Raw genomic sequence first — 22992 nt, 5'->3', positions numbered from 1 at the left:
ACCTCAGCTTAAACTTCATGGTTTTTTAAACTTTTTTTTTTCCACTTTTACTGTTCTCTGTAGTTTTGTTTTTACACCACCTTTGTATTTTGCACTTGTAGGTCAGTTGAGTAACTGCATGTGACATTTACAGGACTTTATATTAGCTAATATGTTTGGGCCACAAGTTTGTCTAAAAATAGATTTTGCTATGAGAATGTTCTAAATTTTTAGACCACTCTCAGTGAATGTAGGCCCTGCCATTTGCATTCTCTGAGGAAGTAGAGCTAAAATTTCCCCTTAAAAAAAATAATTGTAAAAGTGTCTTAATGTCAGTGAGCCCTGCTGATTGATAATGGACTGTTCCTGCTAAGCTGAGAAATAGAATGGTAGAAGTAGGTTGTTTGTACTTGGTGTCAGTCATGGTAGAAAGAGGGTAGGCAGAATTTTGTAGTGTATGAGAAAGAAGAAACAGTAACACATTACTGTTAACTGGTTAACTAGGTTTTTCTTTAGAGAAAACAGAAGGGAACTCTGAATTTCTGGTAGTGTAAGCCTTCCAGACTAATCTGTATTAATTTTGATAAGTATACTTCGGTCACAGTTCTGTGGTCATATGATTGATGCATGTTTCTTGGTCTAGAAATGGTGGTGTTTACATTGGAAGTGGTCCAAGAAAAGTCCTTCCTGAGGCAGGTATTTATTTTTGTTTGTTAGCAATTCTGCTGCTTTGTTCCTTGGCAAAGTTAGCTGCAAGCAGGGATTAGGAGGCTGTAGTCATAACTCCAAAACCTTCAGTGGTCATCTATGTGCTGTCTATCTGATACAGCAGCATAGGCCAGTATAATTTCTTAGCCCAGTTATCCATATAAAAACGTGGCCTGCAACAAAGTACTGATGTGTTTTAAGGTATCAGCTGATAGATGCTTGAAAATTAATTGCAGCATAGGATGGGAAGACATCTTACTACATGTGGGTTGATTCCTTTAATATGGAACACTCTGGTTTTGGGGATAGCTTTTTTTGGATATGCTAAAACGTGTTGCAGAAGCCCAGATCTCCAGTGTCCAGATCTGGGCAGCAGTGCAAAGGTCTGTAGAGGACTTGCTGACAGTATTGAATAAGTAATCTTCCTTTTGCTTTGTGGAAGTAATGCATAGTAAAGACAAAATCATTTGCTTGAATATAGTTACTGTGTTCCAGCAGCAAGCACTTTTTCCAACTATTTTTTTGGACCTAAATCTGCTGGTGTAACCCACTTTATATTTTGGAAGGTAGTGATGAAGGGAACAGTGACCAGTTTCTCGTTGGCTAAGCAATTGAATTTAATTGGTGGCAAAGTGTTAGATATTTGAAACTGTTCTTTTCTGAACTACAAGGGTAGTTTAATCTACAAAGATTGTACAGGTTTTTGAGAAATTAGATGGAGATCCATCCAGAATTGTCTTACGATATGTAATTTTGCTCTGGAGAAAGGAGCTGGCTCTAAAAAGACCTTCTGAGCCTTTATTTTTCTAATACTATACTAGATTTTCTCTGTAGATTTTTTCACTGCATACAGTACAGTGTTCTTCGTGAAAGTGGGGGATAATATGAATGAAACACACATTCAAAATCAATGCCTTTTTGAGTATGTCACAAAAAGGTTGTCAAAATAGGCTTTGTAGCACAGTTGTTCTGCACTAATGAAGATTTATTTGGAAAAGCCTGATCTCTAAGAGTACTTCAACATTTCTGTTTAAGGATATTTAACTTGTTAAAATATCCTTAAAAAGCTTGTTATTAGACTTTCTGAAGTCCTAATTGATAATATTAGGGAAATGATCAATTATGTATCCTTTTTTGGAATTGTTATTTGTGTTTAGCAGCCATGTCAGTTGGTATAGGGGAAAAAGATTTTTCTCAGCACTAAAATTTGTAATGGCTATCAGTTCATTTCTGCCTACTCTTATTGGGAAAGCTTGCTTGCTCAGCATTTTTATTGAGAATGTGGAGTCATCTTGGTCAAAGGCATATGTTTGTGGGTTTGTTTTGAAACAGCACTTAAGTTTTCAGCCTTGAACTGGTGTTTGGTAGCTAACACCATGAATGTGGTATCTATTTTCAATAAAAATCAAAAGCTAGTACTTAGGATGGGAAACCTTAAAGAAAAGAACATGAGCTAGTAATTCAGTAGGGTGTTTTATCAAAGAGGGGAGATTGTGGCAAAATTTTGGGTGAATGTTTAGTTTAGAAAAGTGTGTGGTCCAAGAAAACTGAAACAGAAGTAAGGTTAAAATCCAAAGAAAATTAAGTATAACCATTTAAAGTATGAAAAGTCATAATCTCCAATGGCAATTTCCTGAGAATTGAAGTGATTTAACTTAATACTCGTTTGTATGTGTAGGCTTAACAGCAGCTGGAACTGGGCATGTTCTTAATTGCAGAATAGGTGAATTTGAATTAAACTGTTTCTTCCTAGGGACTGAATCTTGTGAGCATCAAGTGCTTCATAGATGCTGGTAAAAGTGATGGCGCACTTAACCAAAGGCGGGCTGTCTACATGGAAGACTGAATGGTCATGATGATGCATCACTTCCCATTATGAAGTTTTAGGGAAATGAACTTGTATATACCAAAGAGTATTTCGTAAGGCCTAGGGTCACAATGTCTGTATTCTTCCTAACTGAAATACCTGCCATTCTGCTGCTATTGTGGTCAGCTTAAGTTGCTTTAATAATAGTTCTTTTTGTAAAGGGAGTCTTATGATGCTGTGTTCTGTGAGAAGCCTTAAACTGTGGAGCAAATGTTTGTCCCTCTGGTCCAGAATAGTGTAACCTTCTTGGTCTAAGGGCTTGTTAGCATTGGGTTTTGTAAAAAGACCCCTTGTTAGGAAGAATTATACTCATGATTTTGTTTTTCTTCTGATGTTTAAAGTAATAGTTCTTTTAAAATACTTTAAATATACGTATGTTGAGAGAGAAAAATCTGTTATTTTGTTGAACCATGGCTGAAATATTTTTGACTCAATTTCTTGTCTAATTTGAAACATGTAAAGGTGTTTAGAAATGATAACTTGCTAGATAATTTTTGTAAATGTATATATTTATAATGTATACTAATGTGTATTCACCATCATTTTTAAAGAAGACTTATGTCAGTGTATATAGTTAAGGTTTCAATAAGTACCTAAACAATGCTAAAGCGTATTTAAGTCACATATTTTGTAATACTCTAAAAACTTGGCCACAGACTTTCCAATTCTGGTCTTTGCATAAATGCATCATAAAAGGATAGCAAAGAACAAAACAAAGCTCTTTCAGTGGAATGAAATATGGGAGCTGGAGTGGAGGTGTGGCAGAGCGTAGCTCAGCTTCCATTCTTGGCCCTTGCTGAGCTGCATGCCGGCAGCCCAGCTGCTCAGTCCCACTAGCTTCAGGCTACAGAAAGCTGAGGGGGTCCAAGGGGTTCCCCTTCTTTGGAGGCCAGTAAACACATTGTTAAGGTGCAGTTCTTCCGTCTGCCATCCCTCCTGCCCAAGAGCTCAAACCCACGCCCCATATCACCCTGTTTCTCATCTTAGTCTCTAGACCTGCTTTCTTATAATTACAATGAAGGAGCAAGTCTTGTTGGTTTACTGTTTCACCAGGAACTACATGGCAAGTGTAGAGAGTTTCCAAGGATTTCTCTTTAAAGCGAAAGCATGTGAGTTCCAACTGTAGCACTTTCACCTTTGTTCATTGTTCCCTTGGGTCCCTGGGATGAAGTCTTTGTGTCTTAGGTAAGGAGCTAGAAGAACAAATACTGAATTGAATTCATCTCAGCTATCGTACTTGAGTACATGGCAAACAATGTGCAGTATAGAAAATGAAGATTGTCATACCTTTTTTAGGGCATAAAAATGCTGGAATCTTCTAATGTATTGTCATCTTGAAGTACTTTATCTTATGTTTTAAGTCTCAGTGTCCAAAGAGGAGATTAAAAAATACTTATTGTCTTGCATAAAAACATAAAACTACCTATTCAAATTCTGTGCAACTATAATGGGAAAACCATTTCTGAGGTGTGCATGTTTGCATGTCAGCTGTCTTCCAGTTAATGGCGGGGGGATGTGTGTGTGGCAAGATGGACGAGATATTAATTGTGGGTGCAGTAAGATAGTGAGGAGAAAGAAAGAGTCTCACTCCAGCTTCTCATTTAATAAGCAAGAGTTCAGAAACTCTAAGCCTTCATTAAGTATCAAAGCAGTGCTGAGCTGTGTGATCAATGTTGCTATTGCTCCGTTCTGCAGATCACAAAATTTTAACTTCCTAAAATTACAGAAAACATTACTTTTTATAGCATTGACTTGAAGCTTTTGTACTGTAGTCAAGTTTTATGACTTCACTTGCATCTGTGCTCATTTGAGGTTTTCTTAATGTTGTTTCTCCTTTCTTTGTGTACAAGAAAATTTAAATAGGCCTCCTTAGACCACCTTCATTAATGAGTAGAAAGTGGGGGCAGGGAGTGCGATTTATCTGGTGTGATTACTTTCTGACCAGGTCTTGATGATAGTGAGCTAAAGGATTATGAATATATTTAACTGTTAGGATCTTTGTCATCACTTAACACATCGTTACAGAAATTAGTCTTGTCAGTTGCATGTCCAGTGTTTTCTTTTATTGTTGTAGATGGTAGTGCATGAAAATAAACTGAATTGTAGATTCCTTTCTTTCTGAGGTGCAAACAGTTATCAAAACCTACCTTTTAATGGCATTCATACTGCATTGCTCTGGTACATGTTGTTTGAAATGAAATATTAGTGCTTCTCTTCCCTTCAGACTTTGGTTTTGTTTCTTAGGTTGCACGTCTTCAAAAAATCCCTGATGGTGACAATGAGACAATGATTCCTGTACTGTCTTCAAAAAAAGCAAGTGAATTGCCAGTTGATGAAGTTGCAAGCATTCTGCAAGTACGTGATTTTGCATCTCTTAAGAATGTGCTGATGTTGCCAAACAATAAGTTTGATATTTCTTAAGGACAGATCTTGTCACTGAAAGTCTGTGCATTATAATGCAGTTTGATATTAACTATTGTCTACTTCTAAAAGCAAGTTGATTTTTAAATTGTTACTTGAAATGCTCTAATCTCTAATGTTTTCAAAAAAACCCCGATTTTCGGAGGGAGGGGGATGAGATTCAACTTGAAAATGGTTAGATTTATGTATGCTTTGAAGATTGCTTTTTGTTAATAAAACTCCTAGAATCAATCTTCCTATAAAATTCTGTTCTGTTTTTCATAGCTACTGCTTCTATTTCTCTGAGGAATCCTTAATGTCCTTAATTTATTTCAGTAGCCTCCATTTTAAGTGGAGGAACAGCATTGAGAAAGCTACCCATTGACAGATTTATGAACCATTGAATCTGGGTTAATTTTTGTGATAAATGGTCTTTTTTCATTTTCTGTTTGCTTGACTGCTTGAGGAGTATACCATGATAAATGTTGTTCACTGACAACTCAAGACTTTGAAGCTATTGCTGTGTCATTTGGCTGAGTAACTGAACTCCTGACGTAATCCTCAAGAGTCTGAACTATACCCACAGTTTGGCTTGTTGAAGAGTTTTCTGCAGGGAAGATCAACAATCATTTAGAGATGTGAAACAGCATCTGCTTCTGTAGTTCTGTGAATTTTTTGTTGAAGTACTCTTAAGTACTGCCAAACTGAGTTTTAAAATAGTGGTTAGTTAGCTTTTATTGTCATACAAACATTAGTACCAAGCTTGTCTTTCTGATGTTGGCCAAATTTTTATAATCTAAGGCTATATATTTTGGTGTTGGAGTTTATTGTGAAGTCTAGCTTATCAGTGTAATTGCTGACTGTGTTATTCTTTGCATATTTTAATAGGCTAATCTTCAGAATGGCTTAAAAAACTGTGAAGTTTGTCAGAGACGGGCATTCCATGGATGGAATGAATTTGATATTAGTGAAGATGAACCACTGTGGAAAAAATATATTTCCCAGGTTAAGATTTTTGTCCTTTCTGCTTTTTGGTTTTAATGCTTGTCAGTAGTTTGCCCTTTAGTACTTAGCTTTCCTGTGCATGAACATATTCTGATAAAAGTGGTGAAACTCTAATAGAATAGAAAATTAAATAATTTATTTCTAATTTACCTACTGAAAAAGCTTTTATTTAGGTACATGCCAGTGTTTTAATTACATGATTTGTTCTTGAATGTCTGTTCATAACTAACCAAAGAGTGCCATTCATAACTAGCCTGAGGGCTGGAGAAGCAGAATAAAGTCCCTGTAGGCAGACTTGAGCATGAATCGCACTAAGGTCAGACACAAATGCATACGATTGGTAAACATTTAAATGGAACATGAAGTATGAGTAACTTGATAGACAAAGGAAATTTTAAAAAGCAAAACTGCTGTCTTTGAACTGAGGGTGGAGGTGGGGCCAGCCTTGATTATGGTGTTAAGCAGAACTGGCAGAAGTGTGAATTTTTTTCCTATCAGTGTGATTTATTATGTATATACATGAACCCATGTAGCTTCTTGAAATGGTGTGGAAGTGTCACTACTTCCTCCCACCCTCCCCCGCCACCCGGCTACACAAGCTATTTACAGCAGCTTTTTGCATAGAAGATTTTTCTAATGAATGAATGTTAAACATTTTGGTCAATGTTTCCTGCACCTTGTCTCAGCAGCAGTGCAGTTAAGTTCTAGCGTAAACCCTGAAGTAACAATGGTTAATTCTAGAGAAACTGTTTTATTTGGGAGTGACTGAGAAGATATTCAGTGCTCTGCTGATGATAGCAGTGGGAACATCACATACTAGCTGTCCTCTGGCATTAATACTTTATTTTCCCATGTGTAGTGTCAAATTAGATGCATCAGATGCTTCTAAAGCATGTTAACAAGTCTGTTTTAGGTAGGATTTATTAAGATACATGTTTGCTTTGAATGTGCTTATCATTTGTGCTTTTAGAATTTTCTTCATTTTAATTGTAGGAATGTTCTTTTTTGTAACATTTCTCAAAAAAATGACCGTGTTAGTAACCAGCTGTCATGTAGAAGCAAGCTCCTGTATTAATTTAGCCTTACAAATCTGAAGAAAGCATATGGTCTAAAAGGAAAACTTGCATCTTGTAAAACAAGAAATCATGAATTGAAATTAGGAAATATATTGCTGCCTTAATAGTGATCAGTTGCTGGGAACAGGATCAGCCTGTTACTTCAAAGACATTTTGAATATATTTCAGGCTTCTTTTTGTGTGTTTAAACAAATACCGGAGATTATTCTTTTTGTCTTAAAAATATGAATCAAGAAATGTAAGAAACAGTTTTCTCCTGATATGTATTGAATATGCTCCATTCAAGGTCTTTGATATTTTAAAAAAGACAAACCTCAAGTAAAATCTGTACAGAGTCAGATTTTGTTAGCACTGGTAGGTTAGAAATATTTTAATTATAGAATAATACGTTTCAAAAATAGATCAGATGTGCTTTGAGGGGTAGATAAAATGGTCTTCCTGTCAAGAGTATTGCTGAATTACTGTTCTGTTTCATTTCAGTTTAAAAATCCCCTTATTATGCTTCTCCTGGCATCTGCAGTCATCAGTGTTTTAATGCATCAATTTGATGATGCTGTCAGTATCACTGTGGTAAGGAACTAAAATTTTATCTTCTTTGAGAGTACTTCAGAATGTGTGACCACATCTTCTTTCAACATCACGTGAATGCCAGTGTCGGATGGGATCACTTGATTCTAATTAATGAATTTGATTTGTATGCTGTCATTAAATCTCTTAAGTTTGTGAATGGATTTTGGGTTTTTTTTCCTTGACTGGTAGCAGTAGTACATATCAAAATACATCAACAAATAATTATTTGGCTGCATCTTGGATCTTTACTCTTTCATTGGTTGAAACGCCTCTCTTTAGGCATTTGTTCAGAGGAGCAATTTTTGGTGTCTTCTGTGTAATTTTTATCTTACATTATGCTTTAATTGCAACCTGAAACCAATATAAGCCTTCTGTGAAAGATGCAATCTTTTAAAACATAAAAAAGAACTGTAACCTGAACTTTCTAGAAATAGCAGAAGGAAGATAGAAGCTGTAATAATGAATTTTTGTAGAAGTTTGCAGTTAAACAGGGTGCTAAACTAGTGAGCAAATATAGGACTGCTAAACATTTGTCATTGCAAATGACACAGAGAAGAAAATTATAATCCCTTTGACCTTTTTGAGGTGATAGGTGATAACTGAAAATCGGGATTTCTGTATGATCAGAGGCAAGTTCTAGCTGTTTTAGCTGTCTAGCTTGGCTGACCTCTGCACTCTATATGAGTTTTACTTTTGTAATTAACTCAAGGTAACTGGAGGTTTGCGCCTAACTCTTCTAATTCTCTAGAAAGAATAGTTTTCTTTGGAAGATGAACTACGTGGCTTCTTTAAGAAAAACCAGGCAATTTTGAATTTGAGTATAGTGTTAGATTGGAATGGTCTGTTGTGTTCATAAGTTGAATTTAGGTAAATTATTGTATTATGAAATGTATTTAATTGTTGTGGCTGAAAGTTGAATTATTTCTTTTTTTTTTTTCCCTTGGTTAGTGCCCTTAAGTCTATTTCCTAACCCTCTTGAGCAAGGCAATGAGAAGAGAACAGAGCAGTTAGTGTAAGGGAATATTAATTTCTGCATTCTGTGCTACAACCCGAGAAGGTATCTTTAACAGCCTTGTGAACATTGGTAGATGTGTCTTAAAATATGGAGAAAAAGTGTGGTTGAGTTCAAGTTCATCAGTTGTGGGTTTTGTATAACTTCTGACTAACCTACCATTTAGCTTGTTATTAATGCCCACTTTTTCACCTAGTGAATATTTGTTTTGCTTCATTTTCAGATGATAGTGCAATTTTTCTGTGACTGTATATTTGTACTCAGAGCCTTAGCAATAAAACTGATTTGCTGCTGAAGATCAGTGACATATGTTTCTTTTGGTGGCAGTGCTGGCTTGAGCAGCTTTTGCCATCTTTTTAGCTCTGCTGATATAAATGTATTGTAAAGCTTTTTGATCTGGACTGGGAACTGATAAAGATTAAAAAAAAATTACATACCTATTCCTATTTGGAGGATATTGGCTTCTTGATGCAAGCCATTGCACATAGACACAAGCTGAGAGACTGACGTGAGGCTAGGAATGCGAAGCTGTGTCAGGTAGCATGAACTGTAGAAGATAATATTGCTTCCAAAAGAAACACGTGTAGCTGTGGTGGAAATGTTTCATGGAAGGATGGAATATATATAGTTATTTACTAATATTCAGTTGGTGAGGCTAACGTTAGTATCACAAATAAGGCAGATTTACTGGATTTATCCTTGATTTAGTTAAGAGTTCTTCAAGAAGGCTTTTCTCTGGTAAAATGGTAATATCTTGGTTATTTTTTAGTAGTTACAGTATGTACTTTAAAGGCTTAATTAATGGATGTTGTGTTAGGTTCTGTAAGAAATCAGTGTAACAACTCAATTTGAGTAACAAATACGGTTAGTAACAAAACTCAGTTTGAGAGTGTATTGAAGGGGAAGATGATACTTTACACAAAATTGATCTTTGTTACTTCCTGTAATACATTTCATTCATTCACTCACTTTCACATCACATGCTTACAAGCCCCATGATGTTTATGTTGAAGTGTTGTGACCAGAATTGTGTGTGATATGGGGGAGGTGATCGTGCCCCTGTACTCGGCACTGGTGAGGCCGCACCTCGAATACTGTGTTCAGTTTTGGGCCCCTCACTACAAGAAGGACATGGAGGTGCTGGAGCGCGTCCAGAGGAGGGCAACGAAGCTGGTGAAGGGCCTGGAGCACAAGTCTTATGAGGAGCGGCTGAGGGAACTGGGGTTGTTTAGCCTGGAGAAGAGGAGGCTGAGGGGAGACCTCATCGCACTCTACAACTACCTGAAAGGAGGGTGTAGCGAGGTGGGTGTTGGTCTCTTCTCCCAAGTAACTAGCGATAGGACAAGAGGAAATGGCCTCAAGTTGTGCCAAGGGAGGTTTAGACTGGACATTAGGAGAAATTTTTTTACTGAAAGAGTGGTCAGGCCTTGGAACAGGCTGCCCAGGGAAGTGGTGGAGTCACCATCCCTGGAGGTATTTAAAAGACGTGTAGATGAGGCCCTTAGGGACATGGTGTAGTGGGCATGGTGGTGTTGGGTTGACGGTTGGACACGATGATCTTAGAGGTCTTTTCCAACCTGTATGATTCTATGATTCTATGATTCTATGATTATGAAGGCTTGCTATTGAGGCCTTATCTTGGATTATTCCTAATGAGCAATTTTTTTAGTTTTTTTGTTTGGGATCTCTGGGATCTTGGCTGTTTGGGGTGTACTCAGTGTCCTGTCTTATCTGTAGTCTTCAGTTTATTCTTAGTCTTTCTGTTATCTGGTTATTTCAATGAAGCCACATCTGTGATGCTCTGTAGAGTTAACACTCATTCCTTTAACCTTTGTTCTGTTCAGAGAACACCATTCACACTTCAGACCAATTTTTCTATTTGTGTCATGGATCTCTTTCCACTGCTGTCTCTTGCTCACTCTTTAGAAACATGACCAGAGGAAGTTTTTCTTCAAAATTGCTGTCTGGTTATTAATCTTATTTTTAGTTAAATCAGGTTATCAAGTTCTTGGACATCACTAGAGCAGATCTAATGGTATCTCTTTTATAACAGACCCAAGGAATACAGAGTGATTTTGAGCATGAGAAAGTTTGTTTCCAAATCGTATTGTTAAGATGTAGTAACAACTATGGCTGAGCAAAACCAAATATCATCACTTACTTTCATGGCTGTTTGGAATTCTTTTATCTTACTCACTTTTGTTTTCTTGCAGGCAATACTCATTGTTGTTACAGTTGCCTTCGTTCAGGTAAGACAGCTGTTGTCCAAATAAGATTATTGCTTTTATGTAAACTCTTCTATTTATAAGACTGAGGTAATTGTCTTGATGCATTGTGCTGTGAATGGTTGAGTAAAGAGCTCTGTGCTTTCATCCAAATCTTTTGCCTTCTCTAAAGTGTGTGATTTGTCCTGCTTTACTACATTGACATTTATGCATCTATATGGCTATTATACTCGGCCATAAAAGAGTAAAGAAGCACGCAGTATAAACAGTGTTGAAGTACTTTTAAATATTTAACTTCATATAAAATTTTGAAAATGTAGCCCTGGCTTCAATTTTTTACAGAAATTTTTCAAAAAATAATAGTCATCTTAAATAATTTTTTAAGTCATGAAAAAATTTTAATTCTGTAAATGCCCAGCTTTACTCAATGTGTACCTAAACCAAAATTGCTTTGTGTTTGTGCTCTATATCTTTGTTTACCTTAATTCTATAATCTGTTTATTGAGTTAGAGATGAATTGTGATACCTTCGTTCTTCTGGAGCATGAACACAGTATTTTTGATACTAACTTTTTAAACTGTGGAACTTAGTCGTGTGTCTGATCCCTGAGTTTAGAAGCATTACTGCACGTATTACAAAGCTCTGAAGATGTTGAGGGAAAATGCAAAGGACCTCTGCTGCTGTTTCAGAAGAAATGCATGTAGGCAAACTCTTAAATCTGTAAATTTTTCAGTGTTTGGACCATATTTGCTTTTTAAAGTATCTAATATAGAACTGTGCAAGGGCACCTCATATCTGATGGTTTGGAATATTACTTTAATACAACTTTACTAATAAGATAAATTTCAGTACATATAGATATATCTTATTGTTGTTTAATTTTTGCCTGTTTTAAAAATATTATCTGCTTTATTTTTCTTAAATGTCTCTGCAGGAGTACAGATCAGAAAAATCTCTTGAAGAGCTTAGTAAACTTGTGCCTCCAGAATGCCATTGGTATGAAATTGTTTGTCCTTTCAGTTCTAAATTAAGTCATATTAAATTCAATCTGAAATGAGTAAAAGAAAAAGGTTTTACTGAACTTACCGCTTTTATACTCAGCTGTTATGCTGACACAGAATGTGCTTTGCTTTTGCTCATTTTAAAGACTGTTGTATGGGCCTAAAAAATTATTCCATGTTGTTGCCCCTCTGATTGCTTCAAATGATATTACTGATGTGTAACTTCTAAGAAACAAGCAGCAAAATAGAAATAGTATTTTGCTGAAACCAGTAACACTGCAATGCATAGTCAACAGTGTGAATGCTTTTATTTGACAAAATGCCAGAAAAGATGTTCTTACGCTGTTCATGTTTTTACCTACAGTGTACGAGAAGGTAGGGTGGAACATACACTTGCAAGAGATTTAGTCCCAGGTGATACAGTCTGCCTGTCAGTTGGAGATAGAGTCCCGGCTGATCTACGATTATTTGAGGTATATACCTAGTATTGCTTTAATATTTAATAACTTTTCTTTTTGTGGAACAGAGGGGAAGAGAAGATAGCCACTGACTATTGAAGTGCAATAAGTGTTACTGTTTGGAATTCACAACTATCTAGATAGAAATTTTGAAATAATTCAGTTCCCAAATGTAATTATGCATTCTTAACAATATATGTAGTTTATGATTATAGGACATGAAAGGAAAGAGTTTTCCAATTTTATGTAGTAATACATTCTTGAAAATTTTAGTTGAGTACTTTTTCTCAGTGTTAAACAAGTTGTAAAATAATTGTTTTCAGTCTGAATTATAAGATATTTTGGCAGCTGGTGCAGGTGATTTCAATTCTTTATTTGCATTAGTCTTTAGGGTATAGTTTCAGTGTTCTCTGATAATGGAACATTAAAAAAAAAAAAGGTGAAATTGTGCCAGTGTGATGTTTTTTCTGACACTTTTTCATCAGTGTATGTTGTTATATCTTCTAGTTTACTAAATATTTGATTCATAATATTAGCACTGCTGGAAGTGCTTGAGTTGAAGCAATAGCACTATAATAGTATTTGCAGATTCTCTAAAAATGGAGTGTATATGTATCCATCTTGCTTTTGATGGTTTGGGTTGAATAGTGTCATGTTACTTTTCTGTCAGATTGGGCATCCTCAGGTTGCCCAATATCTGGGCTATCTATCATGTTAAAGTAATTTCTGGATATGATGAACTGTACACCCAGTGTAGCCATGGTTGATACTGGATTAAGCAGTGCTCATTTTGTAGCCAAAGCCTTAAACAAGCTAGTTTCTGAGACAAATTTGTGGTGCTCTTGAGAAATTTGTCTGGATCATCTGTCGTTAGCCCCTGTAGTGTAGTTAGTACTTGAGTGGGTTTATTTTTTGTGACTGCAAACAGTTTCTCCTTCCTTCAGCAATTGTATAGTCTCTGCATTGGTATAAAACTGCTATTGCAGCAGCATCTACTTTCTTGCTCATAAGCTTGTAGCATGCTTGGACCCCCTACAAAGGGAATTAGAAGTTTCTCAGCTGTCTGTAGCCCTACACCAGACAAAAATTTGTGCCATCTTTATCTCAACTACTCTTGCAGATCATTTGAAAATAAGAGCATGTAATCTTGTTTTCATCTTGTCTCTACTAGGCATTGTTACAGGGTGGTGGGTTTTAAAACAAATTAAACGGAGATCATCTTTTCAGATAAAGAACTAGATCTCTTCAGCATATTCTGATCGATGCTGTCCTAGACAATTGTAGAAATGGTAATTAGCACTATTTACTTTCTGAAGCCTTTCATATATGTGAGAAGAAGTTTCTTCAGTGGTCTAATCTTGTGGGACAGTCTCATTTTCTGAAATGTATTTGAAGACGTTTTCTGGCCTAAGTTTTCTGTATGTTAATGAGTGGGCCATCAAGTTTTATGGTAATCTTCTCTAAAGCCAGAATATTACATCAAGAACTAATACACTTGTAACAGTGTAGGCTTTGAACACAATTCCTTTTGGTAGTGATGATAAATGTTTCGGAGCTCGTGGCTAAATCTGAACAGTAGCAAAGTGGCATCTTCATCCTGTTTCAGCTTGGAGTCTGAGGGATACATCACAAATACAAAATTACTATAGAACTTTCTGGAGTTAATCATTCTTAATGGCTTTGATTGAAAGATTCATTGCAGTTTTTGACAAGTGTCCCTTTTCCTTTATTGATACAGCATCCATCTTTTAAAAATGGGTACTACACTGGTAACTATTTGAGAAAATAGCAGGAATTAGAGGGATTTGACTGATCAGAAAGCAGTTTAGTAAAGGTACTAACCTCTTTTAACATTGCCTAAATTATTTTTGATCTAGCAGCCTGTGTTCATTTTGTTGTCCAGCTAGAACTGGAGTGCATCAGAGTTATCATGCCACTTAAAAAAACCAAAACAAAACACCAGAAAAACCCCAACTTGAACCTTGGAGCGATCTGCTATAGTGTGGTGGTACCGAGTGCAATGTAACTGATTCTTATTTACTCTTTGTAAGTGATATCCTTTCAAAGTGTTTTGGCACTTGAGTTTTATTATGCATCCTTTAACACTGTTTTTCTTGAAGGTTATCGTGAAATTTAGTGGTATGGTCACCAATAGTGGCTTTATACTTTTTAATAATGCAAAATTATTTTACTTAAATTGTGTGAACAGAATTTAATGATTCAGGCTTTGGATCTGTGCAAGACTCATTGAAGTCAGTAGATTAATACGTAAGAATATGAGGAAAGACATTTCTCTTCAATTTATATTTTGATAAGTTATTTTTTGTTTTGGATTATATTTATAGAACACAAATTTTATTTTCTTCATCTGTCAGCTGATTAATACAAAATAATTCATTTTACCTTTTCCTTCTCAAACTGCCCCCACATGCTACTAAAAACCCAAAAAAGTAAAACCTAAAACAAAAAAAGGCAGCTTCTGTTCCTCTAGTCTACTTGACTGTTGCCTGAATAGCATTTTCCCTATAGAGACTTTGTGAACAAAAAACACTGTATGAAATATGCTTTTTGTTAGCGAGTTCTTAATGGACTGTGATAGGAAGAAGTGGACAGGAAGAGTTGAGAGGATAATAGGTATGTGCGCTTGAATTCCCAGTTAATTATTTTGTTTGGTGACCGAATGCCATCACAGTTGCAACCTCTTGGATGTTTTATAGAAAAACAATCATGAACATAAAATTATGAGTAAACTTTGTCTCTTCAAAGTGAGAGCTTGTTGCATTGCTGCAATATTCTGTAGAAGTGCTTGTTGCTTTGTTGGTCCTTAAAATATGGTTGATATTGACGTGGTTTCTTAACCATATGAATGTATTGGATGTATTTTTAATGGTCAAAATTGGGAAACCTCTATTAAAACTTCCAACTATTTACAAAAGATTGTCATGCTTTTTACCTAGTCCATGTATTTTATTTTCAAAGGCTGTGGACCTTTCTATTGATGAATCTAGTCTCACGGGTGAGACGGCTCCTTGCTCTAAATCTACAGCTCCTCAGCCAGCAGCAACCAATGGAGACCTTACTTCTAGGAGCAATATTGCTTTCATGGGAACATTGGTCAGATGTGGAAAAGCAAAGGTAAAATCATTATTGATAGCGAAGAATATTTGCCATGTTTCAACTATTCGAAGGCAGTTCTTATTTTTAAAGTTCACCTGTCAGTTGAGAAATGTACTTTAATGACTACATATATTTTGAGTTTTCTGAAACAATAGAAATGGAATAGAAATAGAAATTTTTACTGGAAATATGGGAGACTTTACTGTGATACACTGCAGAGCTTTTCTCATTGGTGCTTTTTCAGACATCGGTTTAAAAAGAAAACTAATCTAGGCTCAGGAGAGCTCAAATTTATAGGGAGCAGATGATGTAAAACTCTTCTGTCTAGGATGTGGTATTTTGCTTCTAGAACTACATTCATGAGTTTGAAAATCTGTAACTGAAAATACAGTTTTGGCTAGTGTTACTCTGAGTTTTGTTACTGGTAGTTACTAAATACTTTAGCAATGCATAGGATAGCAGTTTGTTTCACAGAGGCAAAATGATTTTTAGCAAAAATATTTCCTACCTGTGCCAAGAACTAATTTTATAAACAAAGCTAACAAAATCGTAACAAGCTAAATGACCCACTACTTGAGTCAAAGCTGTCAAGAGCAACCACTAACATTAAAATTAAACTGCAGATTTGAATTGGCTTTATTTTTGTTTTTTTTGTAGGGGATAGTTATTGGAACAGGAGAAAACTCAGAATTTGGGGAGGTTTTCAAAATGATGCAAGCAGAAGAGGTAAGAGTGAATATTTAGAAGCAACGACATATATTTTGTAGGTGTAAGTATATGTCATTCATTAAAACATTTAACTTAAACTTAATTACATTGCTTTTAGTATTTTTCTTTCCTCTAGTGAAACAAATCTTGGCTCTTGAACGTGAAAGTAGTAATTGAATTCAGTGCAAAAATCCAAAAAATATTAACTGAAAATAGTATTCTGAACCTCTTCAATGGAAAAAATCTCATTGCAATTTGTGGAAGTGTATTTTTTTCAAGCGGGACTACGTTTGTGCAAAAGGGATTTGTATGACAGATTTGTGTGCTGCCTGCACAGGACTATGTTTTCCCTTGATTAGCAGTGTACTTCAGGGTTATGCAAGTCTCCTGCTGCTTCATGATCTCCACCTTAACCTTTTAAAAGCTCCCTTTGACTCTTGTATACTAAAGTCCCCCAGTGATTTTTCTTTATTGCAGTACACTGATCCACATGGGAATTCAGACTCGAGTGCTTTGTGTATCTAGGGCCTTCTAGCTGCTTCTCTGGCTGCCTGACCAATGTAGGATTATAAGGAGACAGCCTACCTCCAGCTGTGAGGACATGCTCAGGCACAGTATAGGCAGCACTTTTTTCCCAGATATATACATTTCTGAAATCTGCCAAAACAGAGCAACTAAGGGCATTAAATGCATCAGCCAGGAGTGCATCGCTGACCTCATGTTGTTAGCTGCAGTGCCTTACTACACCTTTCAAGGGAATACTGCTGTCCAGTCACCAAAGTGGAATCCACTTTAATACACATGAGGAAAATATGATCATCTGTTCGATAGTACTTAGTTTGTATGGTAACAAGTGTAATTATTAATGAAAAAAAACCCCAAGAAACCCCCCCCACATGAGCATTCTACACCAACAACATTCTGAAATACCAGAGTATTGTAGGGTTATTTTTGATGTTTATATTACAGTAATCTCACTTTAAAAGTAAATTTTGAAGGTAAGCGTGAATCAAACTTGATGCTAGCTTTCTCATACAGAGTGTATGCACTTTTTTCAGAACTTGTTGAACAAAGATGACTTTACAATGACCCTGTCTTCCTTTTTTTTTGCCACGCTTTCTATACTGTGGTCCACCATGTATTGCTATTAAAAAACCCAAACTTACTGGCATCCAATGTAAAAATCCACTTTCCTGGGTTTTTTTGTTCTTTTTTTTTCTTTTTTTTTAAATTAAAATTTTTGCTTCATGTCCCCTCCTCCTTTCTATACCTTTTTTTTTGGCACTAGATTATCTAAATATTTCCATAGTTTTCTATTTGGCTAAATTGAATTTTCTGCAGATGGTTATCAAATTCCTTTTGAGTTATAATTGGTCTTCTAGGGCTATAATGCCTCTGTCTTGAAAAGTCAGTTTTATTCTTGTTATCAAGAACTTTTTGGTCTTGGAAGAAGTGCATCTTTGTTATGACCTTTTGTATTAGGTTTGTGGTAGACATCACAAAGCTCCCAAAGAATTTCTAATAAATTTTTCATTTCATTGAAGTGTTCTTGAATCTTCTTGAATTCTACACAAGAATGGAACAGAGTAGTCTGTTTTCACAAAGTAAACATATGGAAACATAGGGTATAATTGCATCTTGTTCACTGACAGTGTCTTGAAATTTGCACGTCTGAAGTAATATGTGATACAGTTCATGCTTTTTAACCTGTGCTTGTTAACTGCTGCGTGTTTACTATTCGTAAAGGCTCCAAAGACACCTCTGCAGAAGAGTATGGATCTCTTGGGAAAACAGCTTTCCTTGTATTCCTTTGGTATAATAGGTAAGAGAATTTACGTAAAAGAACTACAAATTGTTATGTAACTGAAACTAACATGTAGGCTTGTTCTCTCTCTTTTTAAATATTTTGACTCCTCATTTTATTGGTCATGTTGAGTTCATGCCACTAATCATCTGAAGATTATTTACTAATGCAATGTAACTTCCATCATAAGGGTGTTTACTTGCTTCTTCCTGTAAACATACTTTTCTGACTGACTTTTTTGTCCTCTAAGTGCTTCCTTTTAAATTGCAATGCGTCTTGCATTGTGATTCAAGGTGTGCATAAGTGAGTACCTCACTGCTGGTGTCATTGGGCAACTTGACTGGCAGAAACTTTCTTCACCTTCGCCATACTAATGGAATCGTGTTTTGACAGTGAAAGAAACAATAGATTTTATAGGTAGCACAATGATAAGCTTGGTTTTGGCTATTTGAGTTCTTTTTCTTTTCCCCATGAGGCTACAGTACCTGTTGGTTTTATATTTATCCTGACGACTATTTTCTTTATAGGAGTTATTATGCTGGTTGGCTGGTTGCAAGGAAAGCATATACTTGATATGTTCACAATTGGCGTGAGGTAAGATTTTTGTTTTTAAATAGCGTAGATCGTGCATTACAGCAAGTGTCTGAAAGCTAGTGATGTATATTATGATATGCTTGCACACAGACTCTGCTTTTAAGTCACGTAAGTAATTCAAAATGAAAATAGATTTTGTGCTGTGAAAAAGCAAATTCATACTAATTTTTAATGATACGGTATGTTCTTGTCTTTTAAACTGTGCATTTGGTGATTTCTGAGTGTCTTGTGGAACATCCACAAACACACGAGGGAGTTGTACAGTTTGAATTTCTGTTACTGAGTAAATAAAGAAAATGTAATTTTATAAGTGGCATCAGATAAAACTAAGTTACTACAAGCCTCGTGCCTTGTAGTTCATTACCTCATTTTCTTGCATATTATGGAAACTTAATCCCAGGGTGTTGTCTGCTGAGAATAACACTGAATTTAGATGATCTAACTCTGTACTCTTAGAAAAGTTGCTGAGTTGCTAATTACGTGGACAGTGCATAAGGCAGAAGTGTTTCTTTAAATGACAGGATCAGCCTCTGAAGATTTACCCTTTTGGGGAGGAGTGAGGGAGGGGAACACACCAGGACCTGCATCTTTGAGCATTGTGTAATGAGTTATTGTGATCTTGCTTACACGTTTTTTTTTTTGTTTGGTTTGGTTTTTTTTTTTTTTAAATGACCTTCTGTGCCATTCCAGCACTTAGCTTGCTGCCACATCATGATCCGGCAGTAACAGCCGTGGATCAGTGGTCACTTGAAGTAGCGGCATTTCCCAGTTCTGTTTAGTGCTGACTACGCTTACTCTTCACAATTTAGGCTGCTTTGCACAGTCCTAGTTAGTGTTTTGTGTAGGCAAAACAGACGTACAATTGATTTCTCCCTCCACCCAACTTTTCTTCATAGTTTTGTGTAATGAGTAGAAATGTCTGAGTTACTGTATTTTGTTAGTCTTCAGTGTGTATCTTATAATGAATGGTACACAACTAGAATTGCATGGCAGCTGCTTCCTTTCACTTTTAACCTCAGTGAAGAGACAGCTACAGAAACAATGTTCTGAAGTGTAAATTCATCATTACTATGTATTCACGTATGATGTTCTAAGACAAGATTTGTATATTTACTTTCATTACAGTTTGGCTGTAGCTGCAATCCCTGAAGGACTCCCAATTGTGGTAACAGTGACACTGGCCCTTGGTGTGATGAGAATGGTGAAGAAACGGGCTATTGTAAAAAAACTGCCTATTGTTGAAACTTTAGGTATGACTAGACTAACCTGGAGGTAGTATTTTGATACAAATGTTAGGAAATCAACACAAATATTGATAACTAATGGTTAAAATAAAGCAGGTATTCTTATTTTGCTAGCAATGTGGTGGTATCTTTAAAACATTTCTAAATTGACTGCATTTTACACAGTTAGAGTTCAGGTATATGTTTTTGTGGGCCGTCTAACTATTCTTTTTTTTTTTTTTTTATTTAACTGAAATAAACAGTCTGTCAGTTAACAGCATGCCGCACTAGCAATACTCTAAACTGCATGAGTGATTGGATGTATGGAGTACTCTTTATAGAAAGAGTATTAGAAAAAGCTTTGTAATCATAATGCACCTTCAGGCTGCTCATATTAAAACTTAAAATCATTTAAAAACATTAAAGCTTAAAAACATTCTGTACGCAGTTTCACTCATGAAACATGTAAAGTACAGGACATGGAAAAGAAATAGAAATATTAAGTTAAATAATTCTGCTGCATTTGAATTTCTTTTTGCATTTGAAGATTGGAAATATTTTTTTCAATGCCTCTAGCAGAGTTTCATTAGCGTTGCAGAGTTTTTTGTTGCTTTTGCAATTCTTGCTATCATGTCCAAAAATGTCAAGATACTGCAGCGCTGTTTTGAAATACTCTTTTCCTGAGTTAAAAAGGCATATACAGATTTCACATTTCTGTAATCTTTTCAATCTTATTAAAATTTGCAGGTTTAGTAGTAAGTCACACTTGTGTCTCAAAAGTGTTGTGGCTAGCATTAGGTAGATGTTGCACTTTTTGATAAAGAAGAATAACTGCTATAAAGAAGGCTCTTAGATTTCGTCCTCACCAGGAGTTGCAATTGAGATTTCAGTAATGTAGTTTGAGAAACAGTGGAATAAGTGAAGGAGAGGTCTGAAATGCTTCCATTCACTAAGAGTTGTGAATTTGGGATTTTAATCAGTTTTTTTTTATTTAGTGGACAAACTTGCGAAGAACCTCGTACAGCTATTCATTAATAGTTGAAAATTGGCTGTCTCTGTTAAATCTCATTTTGTTTTTTTCACAGACAGCCACAGTATCTCTAGAAATTTGCTTGTCTTGAATACTTTTGTTTTTGTTAGTTACATTGTTCTAAACAAGCATTGTCTTATAAATGTTAATTGGTTATTTCAGGTTGTTGCAACGTAATTTGTTCAGATAAAACTGGAACTCTGACAAAGAATGAAATGACTGTTACTCATATTTTTACTTCAGATGGGCAGCATGCTGAGGTATGTAGTGAGACTCTTAGATTTTAATTTTCCTTTTTACTTTATTGTGTGTTTCGGCTGAAACATGCTTGAGTATGCTGTAGGTAAAGCATCAGTTAAGAAAGTGCAAATTTGTTGCACCAAACTCCTGTTCCTCAACTTCCAGCTAATTCTGTTCTTCATTTACTATTACAGCCTTTGAACTGTGTTATCCCAGCCTTCTCTGATTACAGAAGAATTTTTTGTATATGTTAAGTTCTCAAATCTCTTGATGGCTATAGGTCACAATAAAAGACAGATGCTGAGATACAGACAAAGACAAGTTGAAAGGCTGTTCTTCTTCAGTACAGAAAGTTGAGGCTATTTTGCTGTTGCAGGTGCATAAAAATAAGATTTGCATGTTACAAATGTTTAAAATAGGGATACTCATCTTTTGGCTAAAAGACAATTTATTGTGTGAACCCTTCATGCTGAGTATGTACTGTCATTCTTGCTTTTTTATAATGGATGGAGTTGGAAATAGGAGCAGGACATGAAACAGTGGTTGTTGAGGTTAGGGAGTTGCTGCAAAGACTGAAGGAAATGCACAAAAGAGAAGCAAAAGCATCAGGAATGGAAAAGCAGCAAGATGTGGAACTAGATTTGGTTTCATGGGAGTGTTTTAAACAAGTTCTTAAATTCTCAAACTCTTCTTGATCAGGGTTTTTTTTTCCACATTACAGTTAACAGAGGGTCTTGTCATTAACTTTTGTAAGCATAAATACTGGCATTTTTTCTTACTCTTTCCTGTTATTTACTTACGTTTGCTTATATATCCTGATATTTATTTTTCTATTCTTCGAATTCTGTAGGAATACTGTAATTGCTTTTTCTTTACTACTAGCACAATCTGTTTACATTTGGGTCAAAACAGCTCCTTTTTCCTAATTGAAAGAGAACTTGAAATGGCTGTAAAATATATTGGCTGTTAATGCTGTAGGCATGAAGACTTTTTTAGGATCCTAGTGGGATGCCTGGTTTTTATGCACTAAAAATACAATTTTACTGTTTTTAACACCTCTCTGAGGTCTCAGCTGAGAGGCTGTTCAAATATGATTTTTTTTTTTTTCTTCTTACTGGATGAAAGTAGGACTCTGCTCTGTACCTCCATTCCCCTGCAGGGGGTATGCATTATTAACCAAGATAAAGACAAATAGGAGAAAAAAAGATCAGAAAGCAAAAGAAAACAAAAAAAGAAAGCATGCCTAATACTGTAAGGAAACAACATACACCGCATTTATTTATGCTAAGGAATAAAATGGCTACTTTAAAAAAAAAAATCAGTCTCTAATATATTTCATTGAACTCACTTGCCCTCGGAGTTTTTATTCCTTAATCTAGTACCTGCTACATTAGAATCCGAGTAGGAGAATCCATTCACACTGAGTAAAATCAGTCACGAATGGCCTTTTTAAAAATTTTCTGTAGTTTATAGTAAAAAGCTGAGGATAAAACAGTTTATGAACCTAGTCAACATTACATTGCATACTGCCTTTGGCTGTTTGTCTTGCAGGTTACTGGAGTAGGTTATAACAGGTTTGGAGAAGTGATGCTTGATGGTGAAGTTATTCATGGTTATAACAACCCATCCATTAGCAAAATTGTTGAGGTAAGATCTTGGCACAGAGAGGTGAGTTTTAATTGATGATGTAGCACAATTGTATGGCATTTACTTTGTGTTCTGTTTTCTCCCCTTTCCTTCCTCATCTTTTAGGCCGGTTGTGTGTGCAATGATGCTTTGATTAGAAACAACACGTTAATGGGGAAGCCAACAGAAGGGGCTTTAATTGCACTTGCTATGAAGGTGCGTACTTGATGGTGCTTTTTGGATTCATGGCAGGTTTGAAATGTGTGGAAATAAGTTGTGGTTTTGGTTTTATTTCTCGTTTCTTCTCCCTTGGGTCTTCTAGATTTGTATTGCAACTGCTCATCTGCTA

The 22992-nt window shown here is 35.7% G+C and overlaps 1 protein-coding gene across 8 annotated transcripts in view; it reads left to right on the top strand.

Annotated features, from left to right (window-relative positions):
- ATP2C1 (ATPase secretory pathway Ca2+ transporting 1) overlaps positions 1–22992 on the top strand; it is a 51882-nt gene that overhangs the window by 11496 nt on the left and 17394 nt on the right. For all 8 annotated transcript variants that reach the window (XM_075143286.1, XM_075143291.1, XM_075143284.1 and 5 more), the window contains exons 3-16: positions 4799–4909; positions 5843–5959; positions 7516–7605; positions 10831–10866; positions 11777–11838; positions 12208–12316; positions 15281–15436; positions 16076–16144; positions 17873–17948; positions 18458–18524; positions 19650–19774; positions 20940–21037; positions 22569–22664; positions 22770–22859. In XM_075143286.1, the coding sequence (XP_074999387.1) occupies positions 4841–4909; positions 5843–5959; positions 7516–7605; positions 10831–10866; positions 11777–11838; positions 12208–12316; positions 15281–15436; positions 16076–16144; positions 17873–17948; positions 18458–18524; positions 19650–19774; positions 20940–21037; positions 22569–22664; positions 22770–22859 (1260 nt within the window). In that variant the 5' untranslated portion in view covers positions 4799–4840. The remainder of the gene's footprint in view (positions 1–4798; positions 4910–5842; positions 5960–7515; positions 7606–10830; positions 10867–11776; positions 11839–12207; positions 12317–15280; positions 15437–16075; positions 16145–17872; positions 17949–18457; positions 18525–19649; positions 19775–20939; positions 21038–22568; positions 22665–22769; positions 22860–22992) is intronic.

This window comes from Calonectris borealis, chromosome 2 (genome assembly GCF_964195595.1).
Source record: "Calonectris borealis chromosome 2, bCalBor7.hap1.2, whole genome shotgun sequence".
Taxonomy (NCBI): Eukaryota; Metazoa; Chordata; class Aves; order Procellariiformes; family Procellariidae; genus Calonectris; species Calonectris borealis.
The sequence above is the reverse complement of the archived record's forward strand: the minus strand, read 5'-3'. Positions and strand labels throughout refer to the sequence as shown.